The 24130-nt window shown below is 32.2% G+C and overlaps 2 protein-coding genes across 2 annotated transcripts in view; both read right to left on the bottom strand.

Moving 5' to 3' along the window:
* Nucleotides 1-1745: 1745 nt before the first annotated feature.
* Nucleotides 1746-20500, bottom strand: LOC113514270 (methenyltetrahydrofolate synthase domain-containing protein). The gene is made up of 13 exons (XM_052896858.1): nucleotides 20298-20500; nucleotides 15672-15894; nucleotides 12280-12440; nucleotides 11927-12013; nucleotides 11415-11503; nucleotides 10502-10576; nucleotides 9570-9685; nucleotides 8329-8446; nucleotides 7318-7485; nucleotides 6680-6769; nucleotides 6106-6156; nucleotides 4629-4859; nucleotides 1746-3482 (listed from the first exon to the last, which is right to left on the bottom strand). The coding sequence occupies exons 1-13, from the start codon at nucleotides 20335-20337 to the stop codon at nucleotides 3468-3470; spliced, it is 1464 nt and encodes a 487-aa protein (XP_052752818.1). The 5' UTR covers nucleotides 20338-20500; the 3' UTR covers nucleotides 1746-3467.
* Nucleotides 20501-22342: 1842 nt separating this feature from the next.
* LOC113514271 (BTB/POZ domain-containing protein KCTD9) overlaps nucleotides 22343-24130 on the bottom strand; it is a 69953-nt gene continuing 68165 nt past the window's right edge. The window contains exon 7 of the mRNA XM_052896840.1: nucleotides 22343-23553. Within this exon, the coding sequence (XP_052752800.1) occupies nucleotides 23437-23553 (117 nt within the window). The 3' untranslated portion in view covers nucleotides 22343-23436. The remainder of the gene's footprint in view (nucleotides 23554-24130) is intronic.

Raw genomic sequence — 24130 nt, 5'->3', positions numbered from 1 at the left:
CATATAATACGTGTATATCATATTTCATAATTGTTGGTTGTCGTTAAGTCGCTATAGCAAACAAAATCATTTTCAAATGTGTATTTTTACCAGAGGGAGACTTTGTACAAAAGTCGATTGCTTGGGTACCTCTGTCCCATTCGTGTTTCTACCGTGAAGCAGTTATGTTTGCATGGCTGTTTCGATTTGAAGGGTGGGTATGGCATGAATTTACAGGGTACAGAGGAGTAATACCTGAGTCCTCAGGAATGGCAACGCATGGGGTATCATGGGCAAACAGTATGTGTGTGTACTGTTATATCCATGGTACTGCTCATGTCTATAAGTGACGGTTACCACTTTCCACCAGGTGGGCCGTCAGCTTGTTTGCCATTCTAAGTCGTATAATAAAATAAAATAAAAATTAATAAGGACAATAGCAATAATATAAAAAAATAATGTCAAGCAAGCAGACTGTCCACTTTATAGAAAGTGATAACCGATCAACCGCTACGTGGTCCCCCCTGGAAATCATCGTGCTGAATTCTAGCTGTATTCATCACGATGGGCTAACTGACCTACCTTTTAAGGGAGGAAATTGATTGTTAGTAATGGGTTCTTGCATCGCCATTGTGCAATGCAAGCAATGTGCCCTGACAGGTCGACCTCCACGCGGCTCCCCTGGAAACTTTCGTGTTTAATTCTTAAATTCGTTACGATGGGCTAACTGTCCTGCTTTCATCTTCATTTATCATCTCTTATTGGTGCTCCCCAATGTATACCGATAGCACAAGCGGGGTTACCATTTCATCATCACCCATTAAAAGACCTGCCTTTTCATTCTCACCTATCAACCCTAATTGGTGTACCACCAGTGTACGCCGTTAGGGCACGCGGGGCTACCATTCCTAATGGAATGGTATTTTTCATCAATAAAAAATCAATAACCGTTGGAATAGACGTGTTCTAGAATGAGCTTATAACGAAAACGTAGTGTGGGACAACCTGCGGGTAGATGAAGCGACGACATATACAGGGTGGGTAGTAACTGAAAGCAAAGGACCGAAGATTGTGCCGAGTGGCGTGATCAAGACACGCCTATGTCCTATGTTTAATAGTAGGCTGCAATAGAGCAATTGTGATGATAATTATTTTTAATTGCGCGAAACAATGCCGGTTACTTTGTCCTTCGTGAAGTCCTCATTTGTCCAAACACATATCAACAGAACCTGCCTGCGCAGACAATCCTTTGTCGTATTTTTTCCAGTGAATATAATTAATAGAAGTCTAAACTGTGCGTTACATCATTGAAGACTTTAAATCTCGAATGCGTTGCAGCATAATATTTTGTACGTTGTATTTTGGCAAAGAACAATGAACTCGTGTACGTAGATTTAAAATATAGACTATATAGTCTATGGTAAGTACTCGGCAAACACAAAGGTAGTTATTTTCATAAAAAAAGGTTCCACGTTTGTACGGGTTTAATAAACTTCAAAATCACGAAATTTGACACAGGAAATATGTTGCGTAAATATTTTAAGTAAAACAGCAGTTCACTACAAAAATAGAATTTAATTTGACCCTCAATCTCTAAACGGCAAAATTTCAAAGTACAATCACAACATTAACTTTTAATTGTTGATTATTTAGCTAATAATTTATGGGTGTACCGTTACATCTTTACAAGATAACTATCCTAAAATAGACTTTATACTGAATAAAAAAAAAGGTATATTCAAAAAAAGAAAAAAAAAAAACTAAAACATCTTTAAAAAATTTATTAAAAAAAATACAAAACAAAAAAGTTTCATCATGCTTGCTACCCCAACGTTAGATTACAAAATGAGCTAGCAAATAGTAGTAGTAATTAACAAGTTTATATACATAAATGTATATATATTTCTTTATATATAGCTTAGAATTGCAGAGTGAGACAACAATATTGGGGCACAATAATTTGTGCGACGTAACTACTAGATAATATTAGAAAATGCTTATCATAAATGTATAGCGATATTATGCTGCCAAAACTAAAAATTTCGAAAAATACATTAATATAAATAGTTCCTTTCTATATAAAATACACATCTTTTTTATATACTAAGAGACCAATAAATGCGAGCTACGCGCCCGCACAATCTAGTAGATAAATAGTTTTAACTTAATATGTCATATATATTACTTTTTAAGTCTTAAAGTATTTACCTAATACTGAAAAAGTAACGTTGACATCAAGGGTATAAGGGATAATTCGCCTTTATTCTGCAGAACATGACATCACCTGACAAAAGGATTTTATTTATGTGGCAATTTTGTCATTTTTTCGTCTTCGGTTTAAATATTTGGTACAACTATATAGCTAACTGTTGATTTTTGATATTATTATATGATATTATATAAAACAGTGATCGTCTTAATACTATTTATGTTGGAATTAATAATTATTAGGTCAATTTTCGAATGTGACGTAACGTCATTATTGAGACAATTCGCGTTTCAATTTTAGTATGTAGGTTCTATTTAAAAAAAAAATGTATCCTTTTAGTCAATGACATCATGTTTATAGAACAAATTGGAACTAGCCAGCTTAAATATTTATACCAACTTACATAGATTCGATATGTTAAAATTAGTATATTCCATCAAAAGGACTACTACAAGTTAATGAGAACTGTGAATTTCAGATCATTTTATTGCATCATGTACTTGAAGTTGGCACAAATACATAACAAGAGAAGAACGGGGTCACAGACCTCATATTTTAAAATAAATACCCTTAACACTAATCAAATCCTTCCAAACTAATCTCTAATTTGGTTTGGGATCCCGCTCCTGAAAGCACCTTAAAAGTATATTAAAAAATATATTACTTTTTAATATCTCTATACTATATACTAAAATATAGCTTCTTTTCTCGTAATAATTATGGAAGAATGCTTAAAACGTATGCCTGCATTGAAAATAAACGAGTTGTAAATAAAACTTCTTATGCAGTATACTAAGTTTAGACTAGAGAAAAATTAAAACATCGATAAAGATATATTTCGTTAAGTGTTCTTCTATAAATATAGCTCACTCTCTCTCTAACACGAGGCCGGTCCAGCACAACTGATAAGAACAAAAAACCAGCCAGCGAACTGACGTTCGAGCGCAAACTAAAATCGAACAATCGCTTCCTTTCGATTAAACAACACGTATAACTTTTACGTATTGGAGCAATTCATTTCATTGCACTAATGCTTCTGTGATTCATAGTGTTGAATGTTTTTGCGGCAAATACGTATGAGCCATTCGTATACTCAATAAACAGTAACTTGTGGACCGGCGCAAAGGAAAATCAATCTTAACTCTAAACAATTAGTATCGGAATGCGACGGGCGTGCCGTCTCCGTGTGCAACCAAGCGAACAACGGTTATGCGTGTTTTAGAAATAATAAATCGTTATCGATACTTCGAATGGTGTCGGTCGCTGCTGCTCCCGGGAGTCAATGCACAATGCCCTGTAACAACCACAAATATTTTATGTACTTATTAGATTTACTAAAAAGGCAATATTTCTAAAAAAAAAATTGTTGGATGATTAACATTTTAGTTCGCTTTCAGAGCATTCTTTTAAATAGTTGGAATTAATAAAACATGTTCAATTGTTGAATTGAATAATTCTAGCGTTATCACTTCGGTAAGCTGCGACATAAAAGAAATTATTCTACGGCAGGCGGAGCGAATGGTGCTTGTAGGAACATGGAAGCAGTATCAATGGATGCGGCTTTTTTTATGGATGATGATGGAATGGTAATCCCGCCTGCGCTATCGGTATACGCTAGCAAGGTACTAATGAGGGATGATACGTGAGAATGAAAGCAGGTCATTTAACCTATCGTGACAAAATTTACAAGATTTTACCACGATGGTTTCTAGGTGGAACCGCGTGGAGGTTGATCTGATAAAGAATATTGCTAGCAATGGAGATATTAGATCCTCATCCCTAACAATCCCTTCCCTGCAGTAAATGCTGGTTCAGTCGCAGCGAGCGCAGCAGAGCAAGGGGTGTTTTTTTTAATGTATGATAATGGAACGGTTTCCCCGCCTGTGCTATTGGTATACGCTGGCGGGACACCAGTGAAGGATAAGTAAGGATAAAAAGGTAGGTCAGTTAGCCTATCGTGACGAATTCCACTAGAATTAACCATGATGGTTTCCAGGGGAACCGCGCGGAGGTCGACCTGATAGGATGTATTGCTAACATTACTAAGAACCGCTTTCCCTCGAGCAAGCGGTGTTGAGGTGGTGTCAGTTGGTACGGGTTCAGTAGAAACGGGTACGAGTGGGGCGAGCTCGATGTACAACAGTCGCGGCTGGGGGGAAAGGGATTGTTAGTAATGTAGACTGAGAATCCCATTGCTAGCAATATACCCAACCAGGGCGACCTCCTCGCGGTTCTCCCTGGAAACTATCATGGTTAATTCCTGATGAATTCATCATGATGGGCTAACTGGCCTGTTTTCATTCTCATCTATCACCCTTCACTGGTGCTCCGCCAGCGTATCCCGTTAGCGCAGGCGGGGTTACCTAACCATCTTCACCCATCAAAAAAAAAAACAGTCGCGGCTTGTCGTCTGTAAAAGCTACTAAATAAATCAAAGTACCTCAGCGGCAGGCGGCGCTATTGGTGTAGGCGCGGTGTCGGCCGAGTCGGCGGCGTCGGCGGGGTGGGCGGCGGCGGGCGGCGCGCGCGGCGGCGCGGGCTCCACGCACAGCATGCGCGGCTTGTCGTCCGCGTCAGCCGCGGACCCGTCCCCGCTGCCGCCCAGCGACATCTGCGCGAGCGCAGCCAACACGCTTTCCATGTTCGTTGCTGGCGCATTATCGCCTTCGCCCTGCCGCCGTTATATAAAACATAATTAGTTTTTCCCACAAAAAAATCTACTCAATTTTTTTTAAACAAATAAGAATGGCAAACAAACTGATGGCCCACCTGATGGTAAGTGGTAACCGTCGCCTATAGACATGAGCAGTATCATGGACATAACAGAGTATACTGTTTCGCCCATGATACCCCCCCCCATACGTTGCCATTCCCGAGGACTCGGATGTTATTCCTCTGTACCCTGTAAATTCACTCCACATCCCACCCTTCATATCAAAACACAGCCGTGCAAACACAACTGCTTCACGGTTGAAACACAAATGGGAGAAGCAGAGAGCAAACGACTTTTATACAGTCTCCCTCTGGTGTGACAAAATAATAAACTATTTATTGCGCACAAAAGAGATTTATACAAGAAGCATTTATACAGAATGTACATATACAAAAGGCGGCCTTATCGCTAAAAGCAATCTCTTACATACAACCTGGTTATTTGATATAAAAATTGAACTTCTGAATGGATTTTGATAAAATTGCTATAAGACCAATCCTTTCAGATAAAAAAAAACTATTTTTTCAAATTGGTTTACAACTGACGGAGTTGAGATAACAAAAAATACAGCCGAATTGGGAATCTCCTTCTTTTTAAAATTAGTTGATAAATACAATTGCCTTTGTGGATCATAGGTCAGATTACAGTCATCCAGTTAAACAGTATCTCTGTCCTGCTACTTAAGCGTTCAAACATGACATTATAATTAGTAGTGTTTAAATGACTTATTATCATTTGTCTATTTGATTGCGTATCTGTAATGATGAATAAATACTATATATGTATATATGTTTGACGTCGTTAGCAAACATTGAAAATCGTACACAATGGATGATTTTATCATCGCAGTACAGTACGATTTTATAGTAATTTGCTACTACATTGATTAAAATGACAATATATGATTCTAAGCTCTCTGATACAATCTATTAATTTTGTACTTTCATTGCTTCAGAATTATGCAGATAATTATTATATTATATATTCTTTATTGCACTTGTAAGTTACATACAAAATAATCTATTTATAAATGTTGTGAGCAAGGGTGGACTTATCTCTGACAGAGATCTTATAATTTATGCTGTTGAGTATTTGCCTATTAGAGATCTAGAATAGGAAATCTAAGAGTACACGTTCGCGATTTATATATTTTATAAAAATATACTTAGTATAACTAATTTTGATTATTTGTTGATATACTTACCTTTTGTGGTCCTGCTTTGAAGAAATGCAAATAACAAAATCCTCGGAAGCCCTGCGAAAAAGTTAATAAATTAATAAAATTATTATAAAACTATCCAATAACATAAGAATATTTATAAACTAGCTGTTTTCTGCGGCACTGCCCACTTCTAGCTATGTAGTTCCCATTAGAACTCTTCATGAATCCGGTCTTGTATTATATAATTAAATGATAAGTATTTAATACCCCCATAAAGTTTTAGCAAATTCAATTGATCGGTTATTTCATAGCATTTTATATGTAATTCTTTAGATTGATATAACTTCTTTTATTTATGAACCGGATGAAATAAACACTAAATGTTAAATGGAGCAAACTGCAACGCATTAGTGAAAACCGCGTTCAAATCAGATAAGCCGTTTCTGAGATTAGCGTGCACAAACGTACAGACAAAAATTCTAAAAATTGTTTTGGGTTTTATTTTATTTATTGCGTTCATAAAGCCTTCCTATAATAGTTTTTTCTTATATCTTCCATGTACAGACAGTGACCAGTTACGATTTTATTATATGTATAAATGTGACGTATTACTTACCTTCCACACCATAACCTGTGGCTTGACACCGCGTTCCGATAACGCTTGCTTTAGATCGCGCACTCTTGTGTTTGGGCTAATGTTTGATATCTGTTGACAATAATATGCAAAAATGTAGTAAATAAAAGTGCATTGATTAGACTTAAAAATATATAAAGCTAAAAATGACCAATGCGTAAGGGCCTTTGGTACTCGGTTTACTAAAAAAATTTATTGGCCCAACATTGTAAAGTGTCACAAACAATCAAATAATTTTATATTAATTAACAAGTGTATTCAAAAACACTTTTAAAAACAAGCTTATAAAATATAAGCTATCATCTTAGAACGCTAGTCATATTGAATTTAGTATGGCATCAGTTTGACGTTTTGAGTCATACTTTGTTTTTAACTTTTCAAGATATTTCATTTGAAACTCATATTAAACGGGTCAAAAAAAGAAATACATAATCCGCCATTTTGTGACGGCGGCCATTTTGAAATGCAATAATGAGTATTGCACAATCGATTTAAAATGTTCGTGTTATTATATAAATAAAAGCTTGTAAAAAATAAAAACGTTAACATTTTAGGTCGCTTTCAGTATACTTTCCTATGAACTCACTTAAGCAGATAAATAAATCTTTATTAAAGACTACCTTAACAGTGAAGTCAATGACGGGACGCGGCCGCTTTGGACGTCTTGGACGTGTGTCGCCGTCCTTCCCCTCTTTGCCGTCTTTGCCCGCCGATTTATTACTATTACGACGGCGCGCCGGTCGTCGCTGTTTACCACTTTTCACCTCCTCGCCTTCTGTTGTATTGCCCTGTTAAAATTATTTCTTTGATTAATTTATCTCTGGTAATCATTTGAGGGATACTTTTTGATGACAATAGGTTTTGTTGAATGATTTAAATATGTATTTTGGATAATTCAATATAACTTTAACTGGTTTTTATCAACTATTGCTCTTGATTGTTATGGATGTTTTAGAAAGTTAACTGAGTTTTTTAGATTTAAAATAAATGCATAATTTAGTTCTTATTCACACTATTTTAACGTCGCTTTAGTCGCTTAGTGCCTAATTTTGATTTTTTTTATTAAATCAATTATGAAAGATTTTTTTAATGAACAAAAATAGAATAATGATCCCACTTGTGCTATATACGCTGGCAGGATAGTACCAGTAAGATATGATAGATGAGGTCATCCTCATCAAATCAGTTGGCCTATCATGAGTAATTAATTAAATATCAATCACGATGAATGACAATATGACATTTGAACACTGTTCAAAACTACATAATAATTATCAAAGAACCTATTATACTTTAACAATCACCATAATTAAAATACATATTTTGTTTATCTGTAAGTAATCATACTAAGTACAAAATAATCATGAATGGAAATATTGACATAACTGTTGATAACCAAACAAATGAATGTATGAGTCCTTACCGATATTTTAAATATGAAAGTGATTGTTTCTTTGCCACTTCTTAGTGCCTTAACGACTTCATTAATAACTATGATATTTGATATAGATATATGTACTATGTAGGATAAAGGGGAACAGAGGCTTTTTATGCGGGACAATGAAGACAGTGACATGGACGAAGCGGCGTGTAGAGGCTACTGAATGAGTAAATACATGATGTGAACTGACCTCCCCCTCGCTGTGGCTCTTGTGACTGCGCGTGCGTCGACGCGGACGACGCGGGCGCGCGGGTGCTCGTTCCTCCACGTCCGTGTCCACCTCCTTCAGCGCGCATGCGCGGCCCGCGCTACACACACACACACCACACATACCGTCACTATACTAGTCATCCGCTCCGGCTTTGCACCGGTTGACAGGTGTAGTCTGTTTCAATACAACTTAAAGCAATCGAGTTTTGTTGAAATTATCACAGAAACACGGTCCAAATGAAATTAGTAATAAATCGAAATATTAAATTGGTAAATCGATATTTAATTTGTACTACTATTGTACAAATGCACATCAGCAAACTGTGTTATGGAACTGTTATATTGTTACGTCGATCACAAAATTTGTTGTATTGAAACAAACCATGTTGTAATGAAACAAAAATATAACTTTCTATAAGTGAAAGAATTTTCTCAAACCAGTCAAATATTTTTTTTCTGTATATTCATTAGAAATATAAATTCAAATTTTTCCTCTTTATAATATTAGTTTAGCATCCTGCCTCGGATACAAATACACATACAAACCTTTTATAAACCATAAGATTGTTTATTATAAGTACCAAATATATGAAAGTATATAACAGGCATTGTCAATGAAGATCCATATACATAAATATTATACACACTAGTGGTCAACAAATGGTTGAAACGATGATTTATTAAAGACATACACTAAAACAAAAAAAAAAAAGATTCCAAAGACAACAACAGCACAAAGTCATTTTATCAAATTGTTAAATAATTTTAAAATGTAAATAAAAAGATAGAACTTTCGAAAATCAATACATATAATAAAAAAAAAAGTTTTAGCCAATTTAACTGATTGGTAATATAACATAGCATAACATGTGATATAACTTTTTTATTTATACACTAGATATTAAGTGAAGCAAACCACAACACATTAGTAAAAACCGCATTCAAATCGGTTAATCCGTTTCTGAGATTAGCGTGCACAAACGTACAGACAGATAAAATTTATAAAATCATTGTTTTGGGTTATAATAGTTTTTCTTATATATCTTCAATGTACAGAGAGCGACCAGTTACGATTTTATTATATTGCATTCATTAAAATAGTTCTAATAACCGTCAACACCGAGTTGCATTGACGATTTGCTTGTAACGTAATCCATTTTTTTTCTTTAAATATCATTGTATTGTAATGACAATGTAAATAATGCAACTGCAAGTACTCACAGCATCTCAATATCTCGTAATTGTGCGAGCACTGGCATCATCTGGAGACGGCGGTTGGAGAGCAGGTGCCATAGGATACCAACTGGTCGCTGACTCATACGTTGCGTTTCTATCACCTGAATACAATCGATAATTTTATTATTTTTCAATAATAATAAATATTTATTATAAAATACAAAAGTTTATACTGGCATCAAACTTAGGAAAATCGCCTCGAAAGTAAACAATTACTTATAACAAAATGGCAAATACATAAACATAACTAATGTGGTTGTTATCGTACACTACCCTACTTTTGTATTTTTTATGGTTCCAATAAATACATTTTTAATTTAATTTTAATTTATATATATATTTTTTTATATAATAAAGATGGCAAACAAGTATACAGCCCGTCTGATGGTAAACGGTCACTGTAGCCTATGGACGCCTGCAACAACAGGGGTTTTTTTATGCAACTTAGAATGGCAAACAAGCTGACGGCTCACCTAATGAAAAGTGGTAACGGTTGGATATAGACATGAGCAGTACCATGGACATGACAGAGTATACTGTGTCGCTCACGATACACTCCATGCGTTACCATTCCTGAGGACTTAGGTGTTATTCCTCTGTACCCTGTAAATTAATTGCCCTATTCCACCCTTCAAACCAAAATACAGCCATGCAAACACAAAGTCTTCCTGTCTGTCTGATCTGGGATGTCACATATATATATGTACATATGTTATCGAAATTCAGTAATATAAAGACAAAAAAAGGGAAATACTTATGTAGGAGTAAGATTACAATAAACAATGATAGATAGATTTAGAGCGGATGATCTGAAAAGTGCTACAGAGTAGGTAGACGCAGATGATTGTAAGCCATACTCTGTGGCGAAATAATGGGGAGACACATGTCCAGCAGTGGACGAAAGAGCGGTTGCTTACCTGTGTTGGTGTGACAATTATATCGATTGGTACATCATGAGGACCAAACAACTCAGCTGGTAATGTATCGAACACCTGTAAACACAAATATATATATATATATATATATATATATATATATATATATATATATATATATATATATATATATATACATTATTTGAAAATGAAAATATTAAAAAGATAAATAAGATTGTATTCCACAAACAAAAAAAAAACTACTTCAATTGTGTTATAACCAGTTATTTTATTTTAAAAACTAAACTACTAAACCGATTTCAATAAAATTTCTGTGGGTCCAATCTGTATACGCTTTCAGATAAATTAATAAAAAAAAAACCTTTTTCAAACCGGTCACAACTGGCAAAGACAAGATAACAAACATAAATCGAAATGAGAATTTCCTTCTTTTTGAAGTTAGTTGAAAATCTATTTAAATGAGTTGTATGCGCGTGCACATTGAACCGCTCCAGTACAGGGCATTATCAATTTGAAGGTACACAAACTGACTTCAATATTGCGTTTTTAAATGTTTATTTATTTATTTATATGCTTTTGTACATTCACTTGTAATATATGCATATATTAGGTTTAACAATATTATAAGGAAATAAGTGTAGGTGTTTAATAAATTCTACATGCAGTAAGCATAATGCAAGTAATGCATGAAGCCAGAACAAACATACAGAGATAAAATTTCTAAAAAATATTTTCTTAACTTCTATTGTCCTTATTAAGACCCTTTATATAAATTTTTCATAAATATTCCCTATGACAGATATCGTTCTAGTTACCATTTTTTTATATTCGTAAGATACTACTATCGACATACTATGAAATATGTTATCTAAATGTAATGTAAAGAAAGCATATTTCTATCTCTCTCTCTCTCTAAATAAAAACGTTAACCTACCTGACAATCATGAACAGTGGTCACTACAACTGTATTAGGCTTTATCGCTTTCATGTGCATCATTAGGCCGAATTCCAGATCGCCATAACCTGTTAAAAAAAAACACGACGTATTATCCAATGGTCAAATAAAGGTTAATTATAGAATTACACATAAATCTATGACTAAAAAATTGGCAACTATTTTGAATCATGTACTTTAAAGTTTCAAAACACTTAATATTATAAAATTCTGGGGATAGTTTAATAAGAACAATAATATATAATATGTTTTAGTTACCTATAACAGCATTTTTAAAATTTTCAATTAGAAATATGAAAAATTATTTAATTAGAATCACCAAAAGCGGAGTTACGAATTTTAAAATGTTTTCAATTTACAATATTATTTAATTATAGATTCGAATACAGCTAATACAGACATGATCAGATTTACGGTATATATCTTTTTAAGTTTTATATTAATTTAAAAATAATTTAAATTATTAATATATTAAATAAGCGGGTACTCACCTCTTCCTTTGCCAATGCGATACCCTTCTTTGGACACTGCCACAGATCCCATAACGACCAGATCTAGTGAAACGGAATCTTCTATTCCTGTTATAAATTATAATATTAAATTAGCTATAAATGTGTACTAACGACCAAAGCAATCAAATACTACAACACTAGAAATGTAATAAATGCGTTAAAGATCTTTTTTTGCGTTTAAAATAGAATAATAATATAAATATGTTAATTAAGAGCAATGAATAATATATTAAAAAAATATGCATATAACCTAATTTATATTATTAAACTAATTTGGTGCCCTATGGAATTAATTGCACAATTTTTTTTTCAAAAGATGCGTAAAATATTACCAATAGGTTTTCCATATGTCTCCATGCCATTCCGTGAGACAGCTTGCCTTATGGCAGCCGGACCTGTCTGCCCCTCTGGCAGTTCCAAACGATTGAGGAATCCAGTTTGCAGGCGTGGTACCGGAACATATAAGGTCTTCTCTTGCTCTAGGCATATTACTCTAGAAGTAAAGATTTATCATGATAGAAAATTTTGAAGTAATCTTCGTTTAACTTCGATATTTAAATAAAAATGTCGAAAAAGGATCTAAGAATGAATTACATATGAATGCATTCAATATGTATCTATTATAACCCATATTCTCTATTTAGATATCTAAAGTTATAACTTTCAAGTATTGATATGAGTAAAAATTGAGTTATTATTATTGCCTATTCGAGTTTTTTGATAGCATCTTGAATACGTTTTTAATTCAAACTCGGTGGGCCAATAAAAAAACCTGAGGTGTCATAAGTATCTATATTATGATCTTAAACTTTTAAGTCAACCCAATACCCACCAAATACCTTTTATTTTATAAAACCTCTTATCAAATGGTTCAAAGACACCGTAATTTAAATAACAAAAACTGTTTTTTGGAAATATTTTAAAAGTTAAATACTTTATTCTTTAAGTTTTAATGTGTATAATAAAATTGTTTCACTGTACAAAATTTCACACAACAATGGTGATAAATAAGTAACACTAAGTTCCGCGAAATCCACTTTAGGAATCGCTGATCTTCAGAACTAATATGCAGTACAGTTATGTTTTGCCTGAAAACAACTTACTTATACCCGAGAAAGATAGAAGATTTGAGTAAAACCTTTAAAATATTCCGCATATAGAAGAGAACTAAGGTTTCGCCCCATACATATTTTTTTAAACAACATTGAAAATCATGACCAAATACTGTTAAAATTTCATTATCATTTTACACAGTAAAATAGGCAAGCAGTTAATATGACTATAGGTTATCAGTTTGATAAATTCAAATGTACGGTGCATTATTAATTTTCTTAATTAATTGGTGGGTATTTCTACTGTTAATGAAACAAATTATTGATTGAACAAAGGGTTTAATCTATATTATTTGTTGTACTCTATGGAAATATGGCTGAAGCGTATTTTTTTTTTGGATTTGCGGGGATCTAAGACGTAGGTATATTGCCTTTACTTGCCTAAAAGTTACACATTTATTATGGTAATAAACATGTAATATTTTAGAATACATCATTAAAATACAATTGTCATCAGGGAATAATAAAGTTGAGATAAATGTGTGGTGCGACAAGAATGGATAAGATCAAAAATGAGTACTTTAGGAAATTTTAAAGTACCGCCAGTAATACAAAATAATTGTTTTTTGTGGTATGGGTAGGTGTTGCAAAAGAAAGAAGAAAATGTAGTGAGGTTTTACCTATAAATATGGATGGTAATAAGTGGTTAAACCGTTAAGGCGCTATAAAGAAACAAACAAATTCACTTTCCCATTAATAATATTAGTAAGGATTATGTAAATTTATACAGAGAGTGCTCTTTCTATTCCGTGGATGTCATAAGACTTGAGTAAGAGAACTTAATGGTCAAGGGATGGGCAGTAGTGTCCCTCTTAAAACATCACTAAAAATTGCCAATCCGGATGCTAAGCGTGGCAACTACTGGCAACCCTCCACCTTCCCCTTATGGGGTAAGCCTATGTTCAGCAATAGACAGTTAACGGCTGATAAGATGATGATGATGATGATATAGAGCAATTTCGTTTACTCCTCTATACAATAGACCGAAACATTATTATATTAATGTGATTCGAAATACATAAAAGCATGTAAGAATTTCGATTTAACCGTTACTAATAAATGTAACAATAAACTTGTTTAGTACCTTTTAGCGTAGTAACGACTCAACTACTCGTCACGAAATTTAGCATACACAGTATTTATACAGTAGGGAGAAGAGCATAGGCGACTTTTAGCCTTATCAATCAATATGCACCAAATAAATTGACTTTAAAAAAATAAATCGAACGTGTTCTATAATTTTAAAGCAAATCAATTATCTTTTTTTTTCTAGTATTCGAACAGACTTATTTACTACCTATTATGTATTATAAGTACATCAGAAACGACACCAATATCCATTCATGCAAGAAAATGTTTATAAGCAAGATTTCTAGACAGTTTAGTTAATTTCAACCAGCCTTTCACCACTGTACTATTTCTAGTAATATAATAGAAAATTTATTATTAAACTAGACTTTTTCTGTAGACTATACCTGTCTACACATTAGTCTTGCGACAATGTGTGATGAGCCATGAATACTCAGTCGCCACTTAAATAGGTCTTTAAATCGGAACAGTAAATCGCTAACCTACGATGTTTTGAATTTTTTGATGATCTATAATTAAATTATAATAATTAAAATCTCCAAATCGCAATTATTTTTGTAGTCTAACGTTATTTTACATAACAATGCAAGAAAGTTATAGCACTCGATATGGAATGCATTACTCAAGATATCGGTCATGGCTTGCGTAATGCACTAGATGCGCTTGCGCACTGGAACGCGCCGTACGTACTATTTCAGCGTTTTTTTTTTTACTATTCATTACTTAATGGACAAAGTACTGAGTCATTAGTATTTTCACCTTACAAATATTATAAATGTGAAAGACAGCTTGTTTGTTGAAAATCGTTTCTTCGCCCTCATAAATTAATATATAAAGTATCATCATATCAGACTGCTGTCCATTGCTGAACATAAGCCTCCCCCATTGGGGGTTTTGCCAGTAACTGCCGCGCTTGGCAGGCAGATTGGTAACCGCTGCTGCCCATCACTCCATATAAAGTATCATATATGGTAAATTAAAATGTAAAATATCCGTGTACCAAATTTTATTCAAACTCGTTCAGTAGTTTTTGACACGAAAAAGTAACAAACAACAATCCATGCTAATAAAATTTCGCATTTATAATAGTAATTATATTATTAGTATTGTTTGTATTGTAATTTATGTTCTTTAAGTAATGAAAATAAATTATCTATCTATATAATCTCAATTTTCAAGAACGAGATATTTACCTAATTGTCAGGGTAATATAAGATTGTTTCATAAAAAAAAAAAACTGACTGCAATTGTGGTAAAACCAGTTATTTTGATTTAAAAACTAAACTATTAAATCGATTTTAATAAAATTTATATGGGATCGAGTAATAAAAAAGAATTTGATCAGTTTAAAATTGACGGAGTTATAAGGTAACAAACAAAAAAATATACCACTAAATTGAGATCCTCTTTCTTTTTTTAAGTCGGCTGAAAAGGAGTGGTAGCATATTACATTTTTACTTTGTTATTGCACAGATAAAAAAACATTATTCAGGACTATATACCGTTATGCATTCCTTACTAACCTCACAGGCTCCTGTGGTTTGTCTGGATTCACTTTGATAGTGTTCGCGTTTTTGAACACATCTAGCTCGGCGAGTTTAGCGGCTGCCTCGAAGGCACCTTTGAAGTTCGGAATTCGATTGTATACTGGACGAGGGAACATCGCCAAGCCATTCGTCTCCAGGTGTCTCCATACTTTGACGCGGAACGATTGCTTCGTCACCTCTTCTGGCACGGGCTTTTTGGCTGGAAATAATTTATTTATATGTTACAGAGAAAATTGTATGCCTTGCCAACAGGCTCAGCGTTAGATAAATGAGAAATTAGGACAAACTTAGTAATAAGTATATTTTGCTCTGCAAAAAATCAACGACTTAAATTGCTAATGATTGGCGTAAATGTCGTATAGTTCTTTAATTAAAATATTTTAATTAAAAAGCGAAATCGAATCTGCAAAGATACTTCGCAACAGGCAGTTTTTTTTTTGCAAAGAAAATGATGTTATAATTTATTACCATTAAAAATTGTGTGTGAAAAACAACTGATATCAACTGTGACAAAACCAGTCATTTTGATCTAAAGCGAAACTACTAAACCAATTTTGGTAAAATTTCTATGGGACCAATTTGTAAGTATTGTATTGTATTTGTAACTGATGGAGAATTATGAGGTAAACAAATATGTTATAAAAAAATACAACCATTTTTCGTTTGTATTTTTTAGGAAAACCTCCTTCTTTTTGAAATCGGTTGAAAATCAAAACGACACGCATTTTGTAACTAAGTCTAGTCACATAATAAGAAAACAAGACACTAAGGTTGCCCATAAAACCTATCTATCACAAAATAATCGCAAAGTTAAATAATCATTAATCACAATAAAATTAATATGAATTGAAAACGTCCTTAGAAAATCAGTTAAACAGCGTGTAACGGTTGTGAGATCTTATCAATGCAATTTAAATTGTTTATTAATAAATATGGAATTCTAGATAAGGCTAAAGATATGCAAAAAATGACGCCGTTAATACTCAGTACCTCCGTCTACCTAGTATAGATATACTAGATATATAGACAAAAATAAAAAAAAAATCTTTGGTTCAAAGATCCATAAAACTGATAACATGAAAATACTATTTCATGGGTTCCCAATATAGTACAAAAAAAGTTTTTAGACTCGGAAAATTATATTTTTAGTGTAAAATATATCTTGTGTATAAATTCTACTGCATTGTGTGCCGATTCTGTTTCTTTTAATTTCTGTACGTAAAATCGCAAAGAAACTTTTATATTAAAAATTAAGCATAATCGACCCAAATGGCTGTATAGACTCTTTTTGCCTAGTGATGACGAAAAAAATCGAATGAAGAAATATACAAGTATTTTTGACTAAGGAGTTCAAATAAGCTCGAAAGTATGCCGTAAATTGAAAAAGTTTGGGCTTAGGCCTTTTTATACTAAGTCACAAACGTATGAACACATCGCACAAACTATTGGTCATGGAAACTGAAATTTTATTAATAGGTTCTATAGTTAAAAAGAAATTTAAAAAAAAAAGCTATAGTGAAGCAGGAATGTAAGAAAGATTGTATCATTTACGTTTTATTTTCTTTATTTTTTAAAAAAATTAGTACATACAAAATATATATTTTGTATATTTAACTAGCAGTAACTGATCGCTTTGGCTGAATGAATTAAGACAAAAAATATTTGTCAATTCAGGGTATGGTATCAAATTTCTATTAAATCTGTTTATCAATTTATTTATGATGTAATAACAAATATCTTTACAAACTTAACCACTTCAACTTAATTAAATACAGCGTCAAGACCCTGTATTAGATTTCATCACAGGTGAACCATACATATCCCACAAACAGTAAAGTCTGTCAAGTCGACTTCCACATGGTTTATCCCTGAAAACCATCACTGTTAATTCTTAACAAATTCGTGTTGATAACTGACTAACCTATTATCATCCCTTACAGCCTCGTAAGTGCATATAAATAGCACAGACAGGGTTACCATTCTATTACCATATATAAAAAAATAGATTTTTCTCAAAAATCATAAATAAATTTATCTGATATAGCTCAGATACAACGCTAGTTTAATATAAAAACATTAGTTGGTAAATAAATAATTTTGAAGACTATTAATATTAATAGACAGAGCTATTAATATGAATTAAGCTTAAGATAATAATATCATAGTAAATATATAATAGTAGAATGAGGAACTATTTGTTAATGCAATGAAAATAATATTACAATTTTTTTTTTATAAAGTTTAATACTTACACTTATCTGAAAACATAATAATATTATAATTGATATTTTTTTACAAATATACAGATAGATTTTTTACAAATATAAGACAAACAGGTTGCATTTTTAGGGGACAAAATTTAGGCATAAATTGTTTTAATTTAACAAATTAATATTTAACGAAAAAAAAAAGGTAGTTTCAAACTAAAACACTACAATTCAGTAGTATCTTACTACCAAATTTATATCAACATTACATATAGCAAATTTGCTTCATAACTCAAGGTGATTGTACATCAGTGACTTGAAATACAACACCTGTGTTTACCTATACATACCTAGTATATAATATGGTATTGATACACTTGTATCTATGTATGTAATATTATTAATAGAAACAGCTAAGTACATTTAATTTTTAAAACTCCTTATACCAATGTATCTCATTGGCAATGTGAAACAATACCAAATTCTAACTTCTATGTAATAATTAACATATATGCTCATGACTGTAATCTTTAATGGGATAGTCAGAGACATTTGTCCATTATTGTTGTGATGAATGTAACACTTGACAAGTCTATATTTCACAGAGCATAATAAAATACTTAATACAGGGATGGAACCTACTACTATCATTTAGATTAATTTGATTATTGTATATAAATTACATTATTATTCTGTAAACTGACATTACAAAGAAAAAAAATATTTTTGTTTGTAACAAATAAACTCAAAAATACTTAATAAAATTTTAAATATTGTGTCATGCGTTCATGTGGCTACATATATAGGTAACATGGTGTAATTATTTGTATTTTACTGAAAAAAAAAAAGTGAAGCCATGGCAATTCGCTAATCACATATTTTAAAATATTGTGCAAATGGTTGGATGGGAATCCCAAAATAATGATAATCTCATGAAACCTTTTTTTCTTCTTTTATTTTACTGAAATAAAACAATCAAAATACATCAACATATACAATAAATTCTATTATTTAAAATCCCTTTAATAAATCTCATATAAGGAGGGTAGGGTGGGATTTGGAGAAGTATCATCACAATTTACCAAAGGGGGAGGTCTACAATCTAGATTAAAAAAAATACTAATTGGATATCCTCTTACTATATATGCCAAGGTAAAAAAATATATAAGAAAAACAATACATATACCAGTATATTTTTTATACATGAGTAGGTAGAATACAAATTAATATTAATAAGTATACCCACCTTCCCTCATATTTAAAATGTGTTAACTATTGGCTTTTGCTAAATAAATACTACTACTTATTTATTAGTAAAATTAAAACTATTATATTAATTAACAAAATTAATTATTTTATTCTTTAATTACCACTTCACCCAAAATATTAAAGTACTGTGTACATAATCAGTAGTTTTGTTAGCTTCTTAAACTAATTTATAATATTACCAATTACTAAAAAAATAAGTAAATGGAGAGTTAAGTAATAAAAGAGAAAAATAAAAATATGAGATTAATTTATTATACCTACATAGGCTTTACTGATTATAACTACACACACACACACACAAAATATTTGAGTATCTAACAATATTTTTGTGTACACTAAGTAAGCTTAAATAATAGTTTTGAAATGCAGTTGGATTATTAGATAAGTATTAAACATATTAGACAATTTATGATGGAGACATTATTGTAAATGCAAAATTAATATTAATAGTAACTAAATAATAAGGTATAAACCCTAGTGATTATTAAATTAAAGTTTCTGTAAAGTAAAATATGAATTTGATGAGGTAATACCGATCTTGCATCATTAGAAGACCTTCATAATGATGAATCAGAACAAATAGAAAATAATGACCTTAGAAATTGACATTTTTATATTTATTGTGTAGGTAGTTAGACAATAATGTTTAGAGAATACATGCACCATTATTCGATTTTTCGCACCATATTTTCACGATTTGCTTTAGATATACATTTTACTGCAAATAAATTATCCAATAAATTATAATTTTTACGAAAAGTAGTGGGCTGTACACAAGAATGTGACTCATGTTCACACTCCAATTAAGCTACCCACAGTATCAATAATTATAAGCCGACGAAACTACTCAAATCGGAATAGAAAATGCACGAAACAATTAAACGCAAGTGAAATTACGAATTTAATGCAGTTCAATTCCGATCATTTATCAATAAAAGTGCACTTTTGATCGCATTAATTTTAGACGCATTTTATTGTGGGTACACAAAGAATAAGGTACAATGCAAAAGAAACTTAATTAGCTACTTTTTAATGATTCTAGTACAGTATTTTCTCCAAAATAACAAGAAAACAGCGCTACAATGATTGTTATTCCATTTATTTGACAACAAAATGTGAAACTTACTGGTTTCCGCGGCCGTCGGCGCACCGTCTCCGTTCTGCATATTGGAATTTGTTCTCAAACTGAAGATATTTTACAAATAATCCAACGATCTAAACAAAAATCATGAAAATTATTTGGAAAATAAGACAATTCTTCGCCGGACGGAACCGTCACACACAAAAATAGAACGCGAATAAAAAAACAAATGCATCCAACTTGACAGCATAAACCGCGAGTACTGTCAACATAATAAAAAAATGGGTGCGTTCTCAACCTCACATGCATGTTCTTTAACCCATATTTTTAAAATATTATAAAATATTAATGTAATTATTGTAGATAAAATCAACGTTAAGACATATTTAGATCTAAATCTTGCCAATTTAAAAAACCAAGACGTTTAAAAATACAAAATGAGTATAATATGAAGAGAAGCAGAATAAAAATATATTCGAAAACGCATCGCAATGGTGGTTTCTTGTATGGCGGCAAATTTAAAATTCCTTCAGCGCGGCGTTTATACTTAAGACATGTACTGTAGTTCTAAATAAAACTTGTAATGGTTGTTTTTTTATAATAGGAGAGTAAAAGGTATGTAATAGTACGGAGATACTTTCTCACAACGATATTATGGATGCGTACAGTAAGATCATAAGAAATTATATCTTCTTAGGTAGGTAGTAGGCATAACGCTTATAGAAACAAACCCTCGAGTAATAAAAATGTGTCAAAATTCAATCAGTTAATTTAATTTTTGTCGACCTCCACGCGGTCACCCCTAGAAACCATCATTGTTAATTCCTGATGAATTCATAACTGGCTTGATTTCATTCTCATCTATCCTCCTTCACAATTGGGTCGCTAACGTAGCCATTCGATTTACATCATAAAAAAATATATGCGAATCTCAATCATAAATTTAGTAAAACGTACACATATCTAAGATTTGAATACTTAATTAGTATTAACTATACAAACTAGTAACTCTTCATGCAAATATGGATAAAAAAGTTGATATGTTTTCGGAAAGCATTGATATGGAGACATTCTATCTATATAATCTAAGGAGAACTTTCTAACCACACGGGACGAATAAGCGTATAGGGTCAGCCCTCCTCCTGAAAAATAATCTTAAATATGGTAAGGAGAGCACAATACATTTGTAATCAGTCAGTGTCAGAAGAAAAATTGACGAATATGTAAAATTAACCCTAGAATCAACAAACTGGTGGAGAAATTCAAGTTTCTCATTAGCTCTTTATTATATATATTAGTAAAACATGGTTGAAATTTATTATAAATTTATTTTTTACAACTTTAAACAAATATAAGTCATTAAAATAATGTTGTTTTTTTAGGTAATGACAATTTTGAGGAGGGTTTGAAATATCAGATATAATCTGGACAGGCTACAGACAAAAGAAAGGTTGAAAGTTGAAACAAAAATATAACGTTGTAATTTATAATCTAAGGATATAATAATAAATATGAGGATATAACTAAAATTTACTTTATCAAATAAGGATATCTTGACAATTACAAAAGCTTACACCCATAAAGAGGATACAAATTACAAAGTAAGCATAGTATGTTTTATATCATCCCCTAATATTATTTACTCAGTCTTACAATGTTCTTAGCAGTCTCCTAAATAGTTGAAAATACCACTAAAAATATGATGTGCAATACGAAACTGTTTATAATTTAGCCACAAATGATGGACACTTCAATAATTTACCGTATGATGAGATGGCACGCCACGATTTTATAATTCATATTTACTTATAGGAGATACTTAATAGGGGAAAGCGCCCCACCCATATAACACGTAGTGCGTTATACTAAGTCTATGCATGTAACACGGGGGGAGAGATTGTTAGTTATGGGGATAAGCAGGCTCATTGCTAGTAATCTACATATGCCAGGTCAACCTCCTCGCAGTTCACACGGAAAGAGTCGTATTTAATTCCAGGCGAATTCACCACAAGTGATTTTTTCATCCTCACCTATCGTCTCTCCACCACTTTAAGCGCAGGCAAAGTTCATAATTTCGAAATAAAAGATAATTGAAACAAACAACATTTATTAAATCAAGTAAGTTAAAGTAGGTTTATTCCTTATTTATATTCTTACACAGAAAATACAAAATGAAGAAACTGGAAGCGGAGATATAATTAATGTAGGACTTCTATATTTCAATTACTTTTGTAAAATTCAAGTAGCTTTTTGTAGATCTATCACTTCACTTGACATTTTATTATTAGCTGTTTATCAGAATAATTGTCCGCCGCCATGATTCGTCACAAAAAGAAAACAATATAAGCGCCTCTAACGGTGGATAGTATAATTATTTTACGATATAGTCATTAATGTTTAATCATATGATGAAGTAGCGATGCGTTTTGATTTTGATATCATCAAACGCTGATTATTCATTGATCTGGTCAGAGCACTTCATGATGTGAGCAGCGGGTATTTTCCATATTATGAAATACAACTATTTCTTAAAATGATCGGCCACATCATGAAGCTATCAATTCTAAGATGAACATACCGGTCATTATGACTCAGTATTTTGACATTGAAAATAATAGATAAAAAGATAGGCTTAAGAAAAATCTAGTTCATAAGCTCCAAGTTTTTTCTGTGTAAATGTTTATGAAATGTAGTTATTTAATCTCATCATGAGGAATGTATAAAGTAACAAAAAAAGGCCACACTCTTGGCTGAAGAACTCGCGTTAGAGGTTTTTTTAATGAATGATAATGGAATGGTAACCTCGCCTGCGCTAACGATATATGCTGGCGGGGTACCAGAGAAACATGATAGGTAAGTATAAAAAGACAGATCAGTTAGCCCATCGTGAATTCAGCACGATGGTTTCTAGGGGGATGTTAGAGGTTTGGCTGTAGCACCACCTTATCTTGTTCAACCTCCGATAGAAGATGGAAGCGATTGTGCGAATAATGAGAAGGTTAGTTCCAATGCCAATAATATATCCTGTCAAGTTGCATCCACGTGATCTTTCCTGTAAACCATCGTAGTTCATTCCTGGTGAATTTGTCACGACGCGCTAAATATTCTGCTTTCTTTCTGGTAACCATTCCGTTGTCATTCAAGAAAAAAACCTCCAATTTGGGTTTTGTAAAGGGTAATATGTTTATCTAATAGTTTGGGACATATGAAGAGGAGTGAGCATCAGCTCGAACGCCGCATCCTTCAAGTTCGCGCCACGTAGGTTGGCTTCATGAAGGTCACTGCCAGACAGGTCGCAACACTGAAAAATAATATTTTTTATCGTTAAATCTATTATTTAAATATATATAAATATAAAAAAATAAATTATGTAAAATAAGAATTAATTAATAATTGACAGGTATACACATATTAAATGAAATGGAGGCTTTTTGTTTATTTCAGTTAGTAAACATATCTAGGTCACGCGCACAAAGTCGCGGGTGAAAGCCAAATATTTATTTGTTGAAAAGTTCAATAGTGACAAATTTATTACAGGATCGTCACGGTAGTAATTGTTTCTGAAGAAAACTCAATGTAAGTATAAAAAAGGCCATCTAAATGTTAAAATCAATTTATGGTTTGTGACGATTATTGCTGGAGTTATGTTTTCTTTCAGGTGATAGCTAAAATTCTAAAACAATATGGACATCAAAATTTTATAATAATAGAATTAAAAATACTGCTTATGTTTTTGAGACACAAAAGTAGATTAACATTATTTCGATTATAGTAGGTAAAAACAAAACAATGTATTTATGTGAGTTATACTAACTAGTAACTAAGTAAGATAAATAGATTGTTGTAATCATAGTATAAAGGGTATATTAAGATCTCTT

This window comes from Galleria mellonella, unplaced genomic scaffold (assembly GCF_026898425.1).
Source record: "Galleria mellonella isolate WM207_F2 unplaced genomic scaffold, CSIRO_AGI_GalMel_v1 utg35, whole genome shotgun sequence".
NCBI classification, from domain to species: Eukaryota; Metazoa; Arthropoda; class Insecta; order Lepidoptera; family Pyralidae; genus Galleria; species Galleria mellonella.
This window is presented reverse-complemented; position numbering and strand designations above follow the sequence as displayed.

Coding starts and splice junctions, on each gene's coding strand:
- LOC113514270 (XM_052896858.1), bottom strand. CDS start 20,337: ATGCAGAACGGAGACGGTGCGCCGACGGCCGCGGAAACCA. Junction 10,577..11,414: donor CCACTGTTCATGATTGTCAG/GTAGGTTAACGT, acceptor TTGTGTTTACAG/GTGTTCGATACATTACCAGC. Junction 8,447..9,569: donor TTACGAGATATTGAGATGCT/GTGAGTACTTGC, acceptor GTGTGTGTGTAG/CGCGGGCCGCGCATGCGCGC.